The sequence below is a fragment of the Camelina sativa genome, chromosome 8 (assembly GCF_030686135.1).
Source record: "Camelina sativa cultivar CO46 ecotype springtype chromosome 8, ASM3068613v1".
Taxonomy (NCBI): domain Eukaryota; kingdom Viridiplantae; phylum Streptophyta; class Magnoliopsida; order Brassicales; family Brassicaceae; genus Camelina; species Camelina sativa.
In genome coordinates this window covers 12,571,953-12,588,363 of record NC_141887.1, presented here as the reverse complement: position 1 = coordinate 12,588,363, position 16,411 = coordinate 12,571,953, and the positions used below count along the sequence as shown (strand labels likewise).

The following is a 16,411-nucleotide window of genomic DNA, read 5'->3' as shown; positions in this document are numbered from 1 at the left end:
CTCGTGACGTATGTCTTGAAAACAAGTCTAGAGTCAGCGCTCCAGGCCTATGATCGAGGACTCGGGCCCGGTAGGGGTTCTGGGCCGAACAACAACCAAACAGTTTGAACAACCGAACAGTTTTACCTGATTCACTAGACGCCGAAAGAAAATCCGATAAATATTTCTTTCTCAAAGAGAACGCTTGGTCAAAATATAAAAGTTCTGAATATTTACTAAAAGAACCAAAACGATTTTTTTTAATATCTTTTACAAAAAGAATTTTTAATTAAAAGGACCATTTTTGTAAATATCACTAAAATGAGTTATTTTCTCTCCAAAAATACAATTTTTAGTTTTTTTATCCCAAAAATACCACTAAAGTGTATTTTTCCATAAATGCACAAAATTAAACTTAAGTTTTGATATTAAAAAATAATCTCTAAATCCTAAATACTAAATTCTGTCCCCTAAAAACTATACCCTAAATCTATAATTGTCAACGCGGACCTTAAAAATAGTATTTGTTCTACACTCTTAAAAATCATTTTTTTTGTGTGTGGTTGTGGTGTTTTGGAAAATAAACCTTTTTAGTATTTTTGAAAAACAACTGATTTTGTGATATTTTTGAAAAAACTTAAAATGTGGTACTTGGAATAATTTATTTCGTAAAAAATTATGGCCATGAATGGAAGAGGTTTTTAGATTATAGTTTTTGTTTTTTAGTTTTTGTAATTGTTTTAATTTTTGTTTTTTTTAGAAAAATATTTACATAAGAAAACAGAAAAGATTGGAATCGTAAGTTTTTCCTAAAATCTCTAATTATTAGGATTCTAGTTTTTGTTAACATTTATAATCAAAAGCTAAAATTAGTTTTCATATTTTTTAGGGAATTTAGTGTAAAATCTTGAATAGAGAAAAGTGGGTTTTTAAAAAACAAAATCTAAAAAAAACGGATTAAATTCTGAGGAGCTCTCTACTCTCCATAAATAATTCTGAACGCTCTCCTTTAATCTCCTATACTCCTCTACTCTTAATGACATTTTCAATATCCAAATTTACCCTTACCAAACCGATTTAAACCAAATAACCAAACTGAATTTTAATTGAACTGATTAATTTTAAAAATAAATTTGACCAATGAGAAGGGGAATATTCAACCAATCAAGGAATTCCACATTACCCATCATCATCATCATCATCATCAAGCAAAAAAAAATCAAACACACATCCCACGTTCTTCCTCTTCTCGTGAAATCGATGCACCATTGAGAATCTGTAGACTAATAGATTCTTAGTTGTACACGATTTTGAGAACAAAAATTTTCAAAATTCAATCGAAAAGAAGAAACTGATATGAAGTTGAAAATTTTTTATATTATAAATTTTTTTATATAAAATATCTTATATTATAAAACGAAGAAAATATAATTTAATCACTAAAAAACAAATAAAATTAACAAACAAATATAACGTAATGTTAGTCATAAGTAACTTGTCCCAGTGCAACTTTTAGATTAGTTTAAATAACGTAATGTTAATCATAAATATCTTCCTTACCAAGATCATGGGGTCTAGCTTCAACGATTCATGGAAGAGTTCTGGATGGTACTTTTATTCAGTTTCTTTTTCAATCAGAAGTAGATCTTATCTCAGTGCAAAGAAGAGAACTATGGATTTTCAATAATTGGTTTGTTGCTTTCCAAAGATGGGAGGACTTTCCAGGCTTAGACTTTCTATCTACTATTGAGCTATGGGTTCAAATTCGGGGTATCCCCTTGCCATATGTTACTGATGAGACAGTGACACTTATAGCTGAAAGACTTGGAGAAGTAGTGACTGTCGATTTCCATGAAGCAACAACTACTCAAATCACTTGTATCAGAGTACGAATAAGGTTTGGAATTACTGATTGTCTTAGGTTCTTTCGAAGAATCAGGTTTAGATATGGAGAAACAACAATGATAAGATTTCAGTATGAGCGGCTTAGGAGAATCTGTAGCAACTGTTATAGAATGACTCATCACAGGAATCAATGTCCGTTTCTTCAGCAGCCTCCGAGTAATAGGATTAATCCTACGATTTCAGAAAGACTTGATCAGAATAGAGTTGCTGAGAATGATGAATCAAACAGAGATAATACTAATTCTCAGTCTCATATATCGGATAGATCATTTCCAGCACCAATCTCTGAACTTCCAAGAGTGGATACTCCTCGTCCTAACCCAGAGGAATTAGCTGCTGTTAGTCCTTACTTTCAAGATTTCAAAGCTGAAAATGTTCAACACTTTGCAGTACCAATTCCACAACATGCATCAAGGCTGAGAATGCAATCCTCAAATGGTTCTAATGTAACTCCATCTGATGTTCATGAAAGCACTTCAAAAGCGTTAAAGAATTCTGGATTGGGTGAATCATCAAAATATGAAATCGGTGAGTCATCCAAGCATCCAAGATCTGAAATAGTTAAAGATGAAGAAAGAAAGCTAAAACAAAAGTTTCAAGTTTATGAAGATGGAGGATTTCAGTTACCTCCAAAGAAAAGATAATTTCACTATACAAGATCTGTCAATCACTTTTTGGCGATCCTGCAGTATCTTAAGCACGATTAGTAAGAAGTTTGTTTACTTTTCAAGTATGGTTAGCATTTTTTGGATCCTGCTTGTCTAGAATGCAGGTGGAAGATGAAGAAATGGTTGCAAATCAGTTTGTACTGATCTTTGTTCATCTTTTTGGCTAGATCAACTGTTAAGTTTACTGATCTAAACTTAATCTTAGATGAAAGAAGGTTTAGCCACTTTTAGTTTAAGTTAAAATGGGATTATCTTTCTTCTTGTGATAATCCATCTTTTGTAATAGGTGAAATGTGGCGGTTTCGGCAGTTGTAATATTGGCTACTTATAATACAATCTATAAAATCAGAATTGAGAAAAAAAAAATTAATAATAATAACTTGTCCCCAGCGTACACCGCGGGTTAAAAATCTAGGTAAGTAGAAAAACCAACCTTCCGAAAGTCAGATCAAATTAAATGGCTTCCTCTTCCTCTACTCCTCCGGCGGCGCTCTCTCCTCTTACGGAAGAGGAACTAACTTTGACGGTTAAGTGGAATGGAAAAGAGTACACCGTCCGAATCTGTGCCGATGACTCAGTGGCCGAGTTAAAACGTCGCATCTGCCTTCTCACCACCGTCTTACCGAAACGCCAAAAGCTTCTTTATCCCAAGATCGGAAACAAACTCTCTGACGATTGTCTTCTGCTCTCTTCGATCTCCTTTAAGCCCTCGCTTAAGATGACAATGATCGGGTCAGTCTCATTCTTTTCTTCAAAATTTCTTAAACCCTAACGTAATCGATCTAATTGATAACGAAACACCTCTCATTTTGCAGTACTGTTGAAGATGATATAATAGTGGATCAAGCAGAATCTCCAGAAATTGTTGATGATTTTGAGCTTGGTAAGGAAGAAGCTGTGGATGTTAAAGACAAGGAAGTCAATAAGCAGAAGTTGAGGAGAAGAATTGATCAATACAAGGTGTGACATTCATTATTATTTTAGGTATCTATGTGTTAATGAGTCAAAAAGCTTATACAACATTTTGCCCACAATTTTTGTAGATAAATCTTCGAACGCCTTGTCGCAAAGGCAAGAAACTTCTTGTTCTAGATATTGACTATACATTGTTCGATCATCGTTCTACAGCGGAGAACCCCTTGCAGCTTATGCGTCCTTGTAAGCCCCTATACTAATACAACCAGCTGTTTATGTTTTAGCTGGTTAGTTAGTTATACTTTCTCTCTGATGGATTGTTTTGATTACTCAATGCAGATCTCCATGAATTTCTTACTGCTGCATATGCAGAATACGATATCATGATATGGTCTGCTACCAGGTGATGTTTTTTAGTATTGTAGCTTTTCTTGTGTTACTTTATTCCTATATACAGTTCTGATGCTGGAATTATCCACCTTGGCTTCTGCAGCATGAAGTGGGTTGAGTTGAAGATGACAGAGCTGGGAGTGCTCAACAATCCTAACTACAAGATCACAGCTCTTCTCGACCATCTTGCAATGATCACGGTCCAGTCAGACACTCGTGGCATTTTTGATTGCAAACCACTAGGCTTAATTTGGGCACTACTTCCTGAGGTATTCACCTTACTCTTTACACATAAAATCTTGATCTTTCTTTGTAATGGCTAGGTGTTGTTATTGTGACTTGTGCAGTTCTATAATCCTGGGAACACGATAATGTTTGATGACTTAAGGAGGAATTTTGTAATGAATCCTCAAAACGGTCTAACAATCAGGCCGTTTAGGAAAGCTCACGCAAACCGAGATACAGATCAAGAGCTTGTGAAGCTGACTCAGTACCTTCTGACAATAGCAGAGCTTCATGATTTGAGCTCTCTACACCATAGCAGATGGGAATCATTCTCCCAGGACAACGTCAAAAGGCGCAGACAGGAATGACTTGGCATCCATATTATTGGGGTTTTGTTTAGTTTCTTCAACATTCAGATGTCACTTTTTTGTTTGCTTTATTTTAAGGGGTGTAAGCACTGTCAGCGTTTTATTAGTAGTATTCCACAGTAACAATCAAAATATTTCTTAAGGATTTCTTATAAATGATGCGAGTTTGGGTTACACAAACAGATGGAACAAAACAAACAACGCCATCAAAAAAAGAAAACAAAACAAATAAACAAATAAAACAGTTTGAGACAGAGCTTACATCACTACACATTCTACATGGGAACATTCTCTTCGGACACACGACACAGGCAATGAACATCCCAAGATTTTAGAGCCCTAGAATGAAGCCAGTATCGTGATAAGGATTGCAGTCTATTGAGCAGACATGCCATGAACAAATGAGTTTTAGTAATATCTTAACATAATACCTGATGTGCGCAGAGACAGACCAAACCACCTCCGGCGAACCCTTTGTTTCATTTATGCCATCAATCGCTGGCACTTGGTAATCGAGATGCCAAACCAGGTCAACAAGGATAAAAATAAACTAAGAAGCATGCGCACAAACAGGAGCAGCTAGGGAAAGACACACAAGAAGCTGATCTCGAACCATGAAGACAGCTCAAGCTCAAGCCATAAGCATAAAAATATTTTTGGCAGGAACTTTGAACCCTTAGGGCCTCAAGGACAGATTCGTGAATTGCGACTCTAGATCTCTACTTTTAGAACGCTGGTGGCTAGATGATCCTTGCTTTTTTGGCTGCTGTTGCTGTTGCGGCTCGTGCTGCTGTTGTAGCTGGTATAAAGCCCTCAGCCTCACTATCTCTTTCTCCAATACTTCATGTTCTACTGAAAAAAAAAAAACCCCAAAATGACGTTAACATCTCACATAATACCCAGGGAAACTAGAGTGCATCATTGACAAAGCTTTCTAGCAGTACCATAGCTTGAAGTAAGTTTTCTAATTAATATGATGTGATGGTATTATTATTTTATCCTAGCACTGATAAAAATAGACATCAAAGTGATAAGAAATTAAGAGCCTGAAAGACTTACAGTACTTGATAAGCTGTTCTTGTGCTAAGCTTTCCAACCGATTCTTAAGAGATTTGTTCTCCAAGCTGAGGATTAGATTCTGCTGATTGAGAAACTCAAGCTCCGCCGACACTTCAGAACCCTCTACCTGTAACATCTGGACGTTCCTTTCCAGTTCAGCTATGTACTGAATTTTACGGACCCGAGAGCGTTGGGCAAACTGCCTGCAAAAGAAAAACAATTTGGTTTGATTAACCAGAGTAAAATATCAGCTGACCTAAGGGATTTATTGTTCTTGTATGCATGTCAGCCTTGTTTTTATATAACAAGGCACGAGAAGATATAAAAAAAAGGGTGTTTAATCAGGCAGGCCTAATATTTTGCCACACTTTTGACCTCCCATCAAATAAACCATGAACATTTCATATATATCATCAGAAAACAGTCCAAGACATACTAAAATATCAGAAAAAGGACTACGTACTGTCTAGCACGTTTCGTATCTGCCTCGGAAGTAGCAGACTTAGCCAGAGAATAATCCCTTTTATCGGAATTATTAATGAAATGCATAGAAACATCTTTCTTGGCATCAGAAGCACAAGAAACCTTGTCTGCTTCATGTAGGCTACTGGATGACCCTGATCTTGGGATAGAGGCGCTCTCCAAACAACCAGAAGTACTACTGTTTGGGCGAGCACCAGAATCCCATGTTCTCATTTTCTGTTTGGGCAAATGAGCTGAAGGGTAGAAGGGGAGGTAATCAGACTCCTTGGGACCACTGGCGTGACCAGAGAAACTGCTATTGTTATATCTACCACCATCCCAAAGTGTGTAATCAACATCAAAACCAACAGGGACATCTACATATGCAAATGAATCACTTGATGACCGTCGATGGCCTCCTTTCCGTACAGGTGTCTCAGGTTCGTTGAGAAGGTCGTCAAGCCAAGAAGGCTGTTCCTCAATCAGAAAGCTCTCAGACGAAGTTCGATGATGATTGATGTTTCCTTCTCCCAGCTTATGAACAGCCTTAGATCCAATCACACTAGTTGGAGCAAAATCTGCACAGAATGTTGGGCCACCAGTAAACGGACTTTTCGGAGGAAGTAAAGCCTGCTTCCCAGCGCATGGGAGATTTCTAAGATTCTGAGACCCCTTCGAACTTTCCATCTGCCCAACATACATATATAATATTACTCAAGAGGCAGCTCTTTAAGGTAGAGAGAGATAAAAAAAAAAAACTTCTTCTACCTAACAGAGAGAATAGATGAAGTTGGCCTAAGCAAGTAATCTTAGTAGTACCTAACAATGTAAACATAAAAGCTCCCCTTCTGCTATCAATATGCAATACCCTGAAGAGTATAACATCAAAAAAATTGCTTCAACTGGTAAAGGTACTTCTTTTACCTAAGATGCAAAGTCCAAATCCACCAACATGTAAATGTGAGCGAATTATCAGAATTTGTTTTACATAAGATGTTGTAAATCTTCCCTAATTACAACATTTCATCAACAACGAAAACAGAAGATGCAAAAAAGCCCTAAACTTACAAAAAAAGTCTTCTTACCTCTACGAATAAATCGACAAGGAGACGAGATCTGCAAAATCGAAACGACGATTGGGTAAGAGAATATGGATTGTGTTGTCTTCTTCTTCTAATGAATGAATCTGTCTATTCTTTGTTTTTCTGGTGGCAGAGGTTAGAAAGGCTAGCTGGATTGATGAGTAAAAAGGCCTAAAAATTAACGATGATTTGTTTTATTTATTTTTCCAGTTATGTTTTTTCGTTACCTGTGTTCTCGCGCTGTCTTCAACTTGAGCGTAGGTTGTGTGATCTGACTTTGTTAATAAGTTTTTTTTTTTTTCCTTTTATCTTTTTTGTTTTAATGACTTTGTGAATATTTCCTATATATTAAAACAAAAATATTCTTAAAGAAACCTGACGTTGGAAGCTCTTTTGGGCCAGTGGTTAGCCTAAAATTCATTAATACTTGGAGGTTTGGGGTTAGAGCCCCGGATAATGCGATTTTTTAATTGTACTGATTAATAGAGGTAAATTTACAGACAATTTCCAATGATGTGCGTTCGCTGTGATTCTACATACACATGAAGGTGAACATAGAGAAAGAAGGTGATTATCAAGAACATAAAGCAGAAGAGCAAGAGTGTTTGTAGTGAATCTAATAGGATCGGAAGGAATTGTCCATGGTAGAATCATATGTAATTGTTCTCATAATTTGCAATTAATAATAAATTATGTGCTCAACTTATTAAATGTTGCTTTGATGATTTTGTTGCATGTAAAATATTTTGTAAATAAGTTGTGAAACGTTTTTGAAATTTGACAATAATAATATTTGTAATGATAAGTATTGGCAAAAGTTTTAGTAAGATATAATTTAGTTTTAGATTATTGTAATAATTGTTATAATATATTAAAAATATGTAAAAATAAATAAATGTATGAAGGTAAATCAAATATTTCTCTAACTTAATTTATTTATATATTTACTTTAGGAAATAAAATATTTTTATACATTTTCAAAAAATTGTTTAAGGTTTAGGATTTCTTTGTCTTCAACAATTTTTAAACCCGCACATCGTACGGGTCCTTATCTTGTGTATATATATATATATATATATATATATATATCTTATTATATAAACATTAGTTATTAAAGTTAGTAATTCATATAATCGCAGATTTGTCAAATTTATTGATAATATTTTGACATGTGTAAAACAAAAATTTGTTTAATAATTATAGAAAATTTAACAAATCCTAAAAATAAAAGAATTACAACTAATATTTTTGAAAGTATATAAAATCAAAAGTAATCTGTTATATCAAAAATTTTAATAGGAAAGTTATCTATTAAATTATTTATTTTAATAGAAAAATATATGCAATTTTTTTTTTTGACAACAAAGGATTAGCTCATAGAAGCCAATTAGGTGGGAAGTTATGTACATACAAAACATGTTGCGGACTTAAACGCGCCTTACGCGCTAAAGCGTCTGCACGTACATTCAAATTTCTAGGAATAAGAGATAAAGAGAAAGAAATAAACTCCTCCATGTCAAACTTGATATCGGCGAGGTACGTCGAGAAAGCCGACCAGTCTTGTTGTTCATCTCCGCAAAACGTTTGTATTGTCCATAGCAGCGGATGCTTAGTTTTGTATCATTTGCTGAATTAGGCCGCGGACGTCAGCTTCTTGGTTTTGGCTCTGCTGTCCTTGTTGTTGTTGGAATCCAGGTGGGGCAATAGGTTGTTGGTAGTTACCATAATATTGCTGCTTAGGAGCATAGCCTTGATTGTATTGGACAAAAGGCTTTTTCTGGACCTGGTTCCCTTGAACTGCTGATGGGTAGATTTGGTCTTGAGGATTGGCAACATTTGGGTTACGGTATGACATATTGGGATTCGTCTTGTAGTTGTTGTACCCTTTGTTGTAACATCCTTGGTTGTTTATGTAGTTCACATCCTCTAGCTAAACATTCTCCCCATCTTGTTGTAAAAACTGCTCTTCCTCTGAGATTGCATGAACATGCTGCTGCTGGTTGAGGAGCTTATCGAGCTTTTCATTGAGGGCTTTCATGTCCCTCTTGTATTTGGTGTCTTCCTCTCCAGTAGATCACACAGTGCGATCGTTCTCCTCATTGTAATGCCCATCAGATTAAGCCAAGTTCTCCACTAGATCCCAACCTCCATCAACATCCTTGTTGAGGAAGTTACCATTGCTTGCGGTGTCCCGCAATATCCATATTTTAGGGACTACACCTCGGTATAGTGTACTTAGCAATGAAGCATTGCTGAATCCATGATGAGGGCATCTGGTGGTGTATCCCTTGAAACATTCCCAAGCTTCACTGAACGTTTCATTGTTCTTCTGAACAAAGATGGAAATGCCATTTCGCAGTCTTGCGGTTCTGGAGTTGGAGAAGAATTTAGCTAGAAACGCCTTCTTGCATGCTTTCCAGGTGGTGATGGACTCCTTGGGGAGTGATTTCTCCCAGATGTGTGCTTTGGCTCCCAAAGAGAATGGGAAAAGCCGGAGCTTGAATCCATCTTCACTAATGCCATTAATCTTGGTTAGGCTACAGAGCCTATCAAACTCATCCAAATGGTCCAATGGGTCATCCATGAAACTTGTTGTTCTGTATCATCTGGATGAGACTACTCTTGATCTCAAAATTGCTGTTCTGGACAGCAGGTGGCACAATGCCATTCACTACAAGAAAACAAGCCTTTTGCGAGGACACATTGCGACAGAGTACAGCCGTCGCAAATTTGCGATAGATTTGCGAGGGATTTAATAGGAAATAAAAAACCGTAGCAAATCCCTCGCAAATTTGCGAGGAACAATTCCGTCGCAAATCCGCTGCTCATTTGCGACGCATTTACGACAAATTCGCTGGGAAGGTCCCTTTCCTCGCAAATCCCTCGCAATATTGCGACGATTTTGCCAGAACAACCTCCATAGCAAATTTGCTATGGAATTGCGAGTAATTTGCGAAAGCCATAGCAAATTTGCTATTACAAAACTTAATAGAATTATTCTGAAATACATTTGAATGTGTTCATAAGGTGAATTTAGTAACTTTTAACATTATTTTGATGGTTTTTACAAATTAGATATTCAAGGTTTGCGACAAATTTGCGACTGATTTGCTAGAGCCATAGCAAATTCGTCGCAAATCCATTGCAAAAGACCCAAAACATAGCAATTCCTTCGCAAAAAAAACTTTAAACCCTTAACCCTAAACCCTAAACCCTAAAGACTTATTACATTACTATTAATGATTAAAAAGGATGAATCCAAAATTGTTAATCAAAGATAGCAGTGCAACACAAAATTGTTAGAGAATTGGAAAATTTGGCAAATATTTGTCTCAATGTATTGAACATATATGTGATATAGTGTAGAACATCATCATGTTTAGAGTAAGATGCAAAATTGGACAATTTTGGAAAGTTTGATGATAGAAAAGAGTATGATGACACCATTGGACCTTATAATATACTTGAAAGTTAATTTGACTAATTTGTTACAATTATTTTGATGGTTTTTGCAAATTAGATATTCAAGGTTTGCGACAAATTTGCGACTGACTTGCTATGGCTTTAGCAAATCAGTCGCAAATCCATTGCAAAGGTCTCAATACATAGCAATTCCCTCGCAAATAACAACCCTAAACCGTTGAACCTAGACCTTTAAGACTTACTTTGCGAGGGATTTGCAAGAGTCCCTCGCAATTTGGTCGCAAAAACCTGTAAATAAGAAAATTTATATTAATTATTGTTTGCGATGCTTTTGCGAGGGACTCTAGTTTGCGAGGGAATTGCGACGCCATTAATTTCTTATATAAGTAAAAAACCTAGTTTGAGCGAAGCTCAAACCATCACCCGCAGCCGACAAACCCTAAAAACTTCTCTTCTTCTTTCGATTTCATTCTTCTCTGGTTGTCTTCTCCGGTTGTCTACTCCTCATCTCATCCCTTCTCCGGTTGTCTACTCCTCCTCTCATCTCTTCTCCGGTGTCTACTCCTCCTCTCATCTCTTCTCCGGTGTCTACTCCTCCTCCCATCCCTTCTCAGGTTATGCTACTCCTCCTCTCATCCCTTCTCCGACTAATCTCCTCCTCCTCTCTCTTCTTCTGTTGTTTTTTAGATGGGTTTCGATTTAGGGTTTGTCGATTTAGGGTTTTTATTTCAATTTTTGGGTTTCGATTTAGGGTTTTCCGATTAGGGTTTCGATTTAGGGTTTTCCGATTAGGGTTTCTATTCGATTAGGGTTTCAATTAGGATTAGGGTTTCGATTGGGATTAGGGTTTCGATTCGATTGGGATTAGGGTTTCGATTGGGATTAGGGTTTCGATTGGGATTAGGGTTTCGATTGGGATTAGGGTTCCGATTCGATTGGGATTAGGGTTTCGATTCGATTGGGATTAGGGTTTCGATTGGGATTAGGGTTTCGATTGGGATTAGGGTTTCGATTGGGATTAGGGTTTCGATTCGATTGGGATTAGGGTTTCGATTGGGATTAGGGTTTTTAATTCAATTCGATTGTGATTAGGTGTTTTAATTTTTGTTTTTAATTTAGGGTAATGATTAATTTTACATATTCTCCTTCTCTTCTCAGATGTCTTCTCGAGACCAAAACAGATCTGTCAACCAAAACCATTACTCAAGGTTCATATCTTCACAAGGATTATCTCCTCCCGTCCCTTCTCGAGGGGTACGCTCTACTGGCTCTGCTCAAAGGCTACATTCTACCGCCTCTTCTCAAGGTACCTCACCGGTGCAAAATGATCTTCCTCCTCTGCAAAATGATCCTCCTCAGCTTAATGATCCTCCTCAGCAATCAACGTCGTGTGTCAACGGTGCAAGTGCCTCTCAAGTGTTTTTCACTTTGGAAGAGTTACTTGCAAGTCCCGGGCGTGCTGGCTTACCAAAACTGGATCCTAAGCGACCTCCGGGTACTATGTGGTGAGAATGTTATGTATCTAACATATAGTTTATCTTTATGTTTTGTATTTTCAATGATCCTAATTCCTTTTATCTTATGTTTTGTAGGTTTGACCAGGATTCTTCGGTTGCTGCTACTGTCCGGGCCATTTTTGAAAGAGATTTCAAGTCAGCTCATGCCAATTGGACCCAAACACCAGGTCCGGTTGTAAACCGGTGGTTTGAAACTTTCGCGGTAAGTTACAAATTGTTGTTGTGTTTAAATTTGAATTTGGTTCTGATTCTGTTTCTGATTCATTTTATGTCTTTACAAGCAAACATACAATTGGGATGCGTCGATCAATGGAAGAGTTAGAGCTGAGTTTGAAAAGAAGTTGAAGACCCGGATGAGTGATCAAGTGTCTCGGTGGAAGGGTAAGTGGAGGAAGAAAGGTAATGACGCAATGCCGCGGTGGCTTGATCCTACTGTATGGGATGGCTTGGTCAACTTTTGGTGTGAACCAAAATCAGAAGCAAAGAGTATCAACAGCCGTAATGCTCGCTATAGTGATCCTGATGGCACCGGAATACATAAGCATCGTTCTGGTCAGACCTCTTTTAAAGCCCGAGCACGAAAGCTTGTAAGTATCTATGTTTAACACAAGTTCATTAATCATATCATATATACAATATAGTAATATAGTTGTTTGATTTCTCTGTTTTTAGTCTGAGAGTACTGGTGAGCCACTACCTGATTTCCTGCGAGTACTAGAAGATACTCATAGGAAACCTGATGGGTCGTTTGTTGATGGACTGTCTGAGAAGGTGTTCAATGAAGTGTCGTCAAAGATAGCTGAAGCTGAGTCTTCCCTAATATCAGCGGATAACATGGAGAGTAGTGTTTCTGGTGGGTTATCACTAATTGTGAAGAACCAAATTTATGCCGAGGTAAAACATGCTTCATTGTTTATGTTAATGTTTGTGTTTGTGTAAACACTTATGGTGTCTATATGTTTTGTTCGCAGGTTGCTCCAAAGAAAAAGAACCGGATATATGGTGTTGGTAACATGCAAGCAGAAGCATCTTCAGCTCATATTGTTCAACCGCCTCCTCCTTCTGAAGATCCACTTGTTCTAGCTGCGAAGCTTGCTGCTGCCGAAGCTGTTCTTGAAACTCAGGCAACTCAACTACAGGCCAATGCACAAAAGATGAAAGAAAATTCAGAGAAGATGCATAGTTATGATGCATACTTTGATTATCTTGCATCTAAAGATCCAGAGTTTGCTGCTAGATTTCGCCGAGAAGATTCACCGGCCAGACCTGCCACCGGAGATGGAACCACCGGAGATGGAACCACCGGACAGTAAACAATGATGAACTTGTTTTGTAAACTTAGTACTCTTTACCCTCTCATATTTAGAACAATATCGGTTATTATGTTTTGTTATTGTAAACTTAGTACTTTTAATTTGCTTAAGTATAAAGTTTAATTATAATTCCAGGTTTAATTTTAATTACAGGTTTAATTTAATTACCAAAATGAAAATTCTATTTTTTTTTACAATTTGCACCGAAATTTGCAACGGAAATTTTAATTGCAAAAGCCTCGCAAATTTGCGAGGGATTTACTAGATCCAGAATTGCTAGGATTTTGCTAGAATAGTAGTTCCTCGCAAAAATGCGTGGGATTTGCGAGGGACAACGTTTCCTCGCAAAAGTTGCGAGGGAATTGCAACGTTGACCGATTTGCGAGACGCGATTTGCAAGGAACGGACTTTCCTCGCAAATTTCTCGCTTTTGTCGATTTGCGAGGGATTCACGATAGATTTGTCCATCGCAAAAGACGTGTTTTCTTGTAGTGATTCCTTTGAGTGTGAGTAGATGGAGCATCTCCTGTCATATGTTGGTCCTTGATTGAGGAGCTGGTGGACCGTTCTGATTATTCATTGTCTCCTCAATTGTTGCTAGTTGCGGTTGTTGAACTTGTTGTTGTCGGAGTAACAGTGGTCTGTCGATGTTGTCGATGAAAGGAATCAAGTTCTGGTTACCCTTGGATCGTGTTTGCATGCACAATCAGCGGACCGAGTGAGTACACGAAGGTCAACTCGATCCAGGTGATCGAGTGACGGGTCAGATGGGTGCTCGGGTTGTACCTGAAATGCAAAACAAACAAACACGAAAGTAAACAAGTCAATACCGAACCAAATTGTATAAAAGAACTTGATCTAGCAAGTGCTAAAATCTTAAACGTAGCAAATTATATTCAACCAAATGGCAACAGCGCCAAATTGATAACAGGATTATCACCCAGGGTATCAATTCCCTATGCAGTTATAGTACAAAGGTTATCAATCCAAATGGTTGTTATGCTAGCAGATGAGATATGATCAAAACTATGCAAGTCAAGCCAAGCAATCAATGGTTTGATCTAACAATCCTAAAATAAACAAAAGAAAGCAAATAAACAAGAACCACACGACCTAAGCACTCAATGCAAGCATTCGAGTACAGGATCGGGTGTGGTGATCGAGTAAACAAGATGAGTACGAACAGCGTGAAGGTGTACTCGAAGCAGGTGATCGTGTACCTATTCGGGTAAGTGATCGAGTTATGAATGAAAATGTAAACAATCAAAATGCGAAAGCTCCTAAGGATGGGGTAATCGACTCCTAAGCGTTCCTGACCAGAATTGATGTCCTACATGCCTCAAGCAAATATTTCCTAGACAATGAATCTCTAAAATCTTGTTAAAACATTCTCGTGATAGAAACAATCAACCTTAATCACTCCCCTACCCAACTCTTGTTGGAGAAACATGACCAAGCAGGCAATACAAACCGATTCATTATTGTCAATAAACCCCTTACTCATCTAATCTCTTAGGTTAAGTGAGTAAATCTCTAGCATTGATTGATTCAGGCATTTCATCTACACCTCTCAATGGTAAAACACCTTAGATCTAATCTCCCCCTCTCGGTTTGTTGATAGCATTAAGAACACCAATCTAGAAGGGAATTTGTGAAACATAAACAACCAAACTAAGACATCCTAACCGATCAAGAACACAAAATCGTCTATCCCATCCCTATAAACCTTACTTCACTACTCAGATCTCATTGCAGAAAACATAAAAACATAGATAAACAAAAATTGCATTGTATTAAAAATAGAAGTAGAGTTGAAGAGTATAGAATCGAAAAATACAAAAAGAAATGAAATTAAATCCTAACAAAAGCAGAGAAAGTGTTTGAGTCGCTCAGTTTCTCTCCCAGAAGCTCTCGCTCTCTATTCTAATTGTCTGCGGTGTGCTCGTTTGAGAGGAAGAAGAGAGGGGGTTTATATATGGAAACCCATTAACCTTAGCTTCCAAGTCCTGCCCGAGGGTCTGCTTGATGGGATGCATGAGGATGAGCTCGGGTTGCTCTTCGGATAGGTCTTCGGATTGTTCTTCCTGCTCTTGGATCCTCTTCGATCGGGTTGGTGTTCGGGCTGTTCTTCCTGCTCAATAGCTCCTTTGGGTACATGCTCGGATTTTACCTTGTTTCTCCCCATTTTAGGCTCTAAAGCACCTGTTTTTATCCAAAATATGCAAATGCAAGAATGCAACACCCTAAATGGCCTAAATGTGGATTCCTACAGTAAATGACCTAAAAATGCTAAGGTTAGGGTAAAAACAATGCAAAACATGGACAAAAAAGGATGCTTAAAACATGTAAATTAGAGAGTTATCAATAGCCCATAGGATCCATGGGGATAGAGGACCGGCATTTTGCTTTCACAGTCTGGGCGATGCCCTCCTGTATAGAGTTAAAACTCGTTGGTTAGACTGGGGGATAAAGTGGAGTTTGCGTCCAGATATGCACAGCAAACGAGCAATGGAAGAATAGGTGGAGTTCAGATTATTCACTCCCGCAGTGGGGACAACTAGCTGTCGTGCATACTTGACGGTGAATCAGATTATCACCCAGTAGTAATGCATTTTGTGCTAACTTCCAAAGAAACATTTTAACTTACAAAATTACTAAATCAAATCTCTTTGTAAAAAGTAATTTTGCTCATCTAAGATTTTATCAGGAAAATCAATTATATTCTAATATCAATTTATTTTCCTAAGTTATTAATTATAGGTAATCAATCAAGAATTAATATGAAGAACAACCAGAGATGAAGATCATAAAAGATAATGAATCCTAAATAATAACAGATCTAATAAACCATAAAAACCCTGTGAAAAACCCTGAACCTAACAAGCAAACTACTCACACATATTTAATGAAGAAACAAAACATCTTTCTGAATAAAAGCAATTGATATTAAAAGTAAAAGAGGGAGTTTAGAAATCTTCTCTCTACAAAAGAATTCAGATTCGTCTCTCCCAAAAGCTCTCAATATCTTTCTCTCAAAAAGCTGCTAGCAATAAAACTTAAGGGTTTCTAAGACCTAAAAACACTATATATATGTTCTAAAACATG

The 16,411-nt window shown here is 37.2% G+C and overlaps 3 protein-coding genes, 1 long non-coding RNA gene, 1 other non-coding gene and 1 pseudogene across 10 annotated transcripts; 5 read left to right on the top strand and 1 right to left on the bottom strand.

The window, feature by feature from the left end:
- The first annotated feature begins 1,526 nt into the window (after positions 1 to 1,526).
- Positions 1,527 to 2,528, top strand: LOC104709439 (uncharacterized protein At4g02000 pseudogene; annotated as a pseudogene).
- A 335-nt stretch (positions 2,529 to 2,863) lies between these two features.
- On the top strand, positions 2,864 to 4,606 carry LOC104706980 (ubiquitin-like domain-containing CTD phosphatase). Its single transcript, XM_087462082.1, has 6 exons — positions 2,864 to 3,284; positions 3,368 to 3,512; positions 3,596 to 3,710; positions 3,807 to 3,870; positions 3,961 to 4,126; positions 4,205 to 4,606. The coding sequence occupies exons 1-6, from the start codon at positions 3,010 to 3,012 to the stop codon at positions 4,448 to 4,450; spliced, it is 1,011 nt and encodes a 336-aa protein (XP_087318208.1). The 5' UTR covers positions 2,864 to 3,009; the 3' UTR covers positions 4,451 to 4,606.
- On the bottom strand, positions 4,585 to 7,389 carry LOC104774735 (uncharacterized protein At4g06598-like). Of its 6 annotated transcripts, XR_015564008.1 has the most exons (6): positions 7,281 to 7,389; positions 7,057 to 7,087; positions 5,973 to 6,658; positions 5,510 to 5,712; positions 4,882 to 5,302; positions 4,585 to 4,789 (listed from the first exon to the last, which is right to left on the bottom strand). XR_015564008.1 is itself a non-coding variant. In XM_087462081.1 (5 exons), the coding sequence occupies exons 3-5, from the start codon at positions 6,656 to 6,658 to the stop codon at positions 5,127 to 5,129; spliced, it is 1,065 nt and encodes a 354-aa protein (XP_087318207.1). In that variant the 5' UTR covers positions 7,057 to 7,087; positions 7,281 to 7,389; the 3' UTR covers positions 4,585 to 5,126. The 6 variants fall into 6 exon arrangements, 3 of the variants coding, with proteins under 3 accessions (XP_087318207.1, XP_087318206.1, XP_087318205.1); XR_015564005.1 differs by lacking the exon at positions 7,281 to 7,389 and having other exon boundaries at positions 7,057 to 7,198; XR_015564006.1 differs by lacking the exons at positions 7,057 to 7,087; positions 7,281 to 7,389 and adding an exon at positions 6,791 to 6,901.
- On the top strand, positions 6,838 to 7,870 carry LOC147940012 (uncharacterized). The gene is made up of 2 exons (XR_015564009.1): positions 6,838 to 7,111; positions 7,554 to 7,870. It is a non-coding gene; the product is annotated as an uncharacterized LOC147940012 (long non-coding RNA).
- Positions 7,871 to 9,308: 1,438 nt separating this feature from the next.
- On the top strand, positions 9,309 to 9,415 carry LOC147940011 (small nucleolar RNA R71). The gene has a single exon (XR_015564837.1). It is a non-coding gene; the product is annotated as a small nucleolar RNA R71 (small nucleolar RNA).
- A 2,219-nt stretch (positions 9,416 to 11,634) lies between these two features.
- On the top strand, positions 11,635 to 13,306 carry LOC147940010 (uncharacterized). The gene is made up of 5 exons (XM_087461108.1): positions 11,635 to 11,981; positions 12,069 to 12,195; positions 12,275 to 12,580; positions 12,666 to 12,887; positions 12,965 to 13,306. Exons 1-5 carry the CDS (start codon positions 11,635 to 11,637, stop codon positions 13,304 to 13,306), a joined length of 1,344 nt encoding a protein of 447 aa, XP_087317234.1.
- The last annotated feature ends 3,105 nt before the right edge of the window (positions 13,307 to 16,411 follow it).

What these genes read in the sequence shown, in the direction of transcription:
- LOC147940010 (XM_087461108.1), top strand. Translation starts at nt 11,635, where the DNA reads ATGTCTTCTCGAGACCAAAACAGATCTGTCAACCAAAACCATTACTCA. An exon ending in CGACCTCCGGGTACTATGTG is followed by an intron (nt 11,982 to 12,068) that starts GTGAGAATGTTA and finishes TATGTTTTGTAG; the next exon opens with GTTTGACCAGGATTCTTCGG. An exon ending in AGAACCAAATTTATGCCGAG is followed by an intron (nt 12,888 to 12,964) that starts GTAAAACATGCT and finishes TTTTGTTCGCAG; the next exon opens with GTTGCTCCAAAGAAAAAGAA.
- LOC104706980 (XM_087462082.1), top strand. Translation starts at nt 3,010, where the DNA reads ATGGCTTCCTCTTCCTCTACTCCTCCGGCGGCGCTCTCTCCTCTTACG. An exon ending in CTTGCAGCTTATGCGTCCTT is followed by an intron (nt 3,711 to 3,806) that starts GTAAGCCCCTAT and finishes TACTCAATGCAG; the next exon opens with ATCTCCATGAATTTCTTACT. An exon ending in ATGATATGGTCTGCTACCAG is followed by an intron (nt 3,871 to 3,960) that starts GTGATGTTTTTT and finishes TGGCTTCTGCAG; the next exon opens with CATGAAGTGGGTTGAGTTGA.
- LOC104774735 (XM_087462081.1), bottom strand. Translation starts at nt 6,658, where the DNA reads ATGGAAAGTTCGAAGGGGTCTCAGAATCTTAGAAATCTCCCATGCGCT. An exon ending in GATACGAAACGTGCTAGACA is followed by an intron (nt 5,713 to 5,972) that starts GTACGTAGTCCT and finishes TTTCTTTTGCAG; the next exon opens with GCAGTTTGCCCAACGCTCTC. An exon ending in AGAACAGCTTATCAAGTACT is followed by an intron (nt 5,303 to 5,509) that starts GTAAGTCTTTCA and finishes TTTTTTTTTCAG; the next exon opens with TAGAACATGAAGTATTGGAG.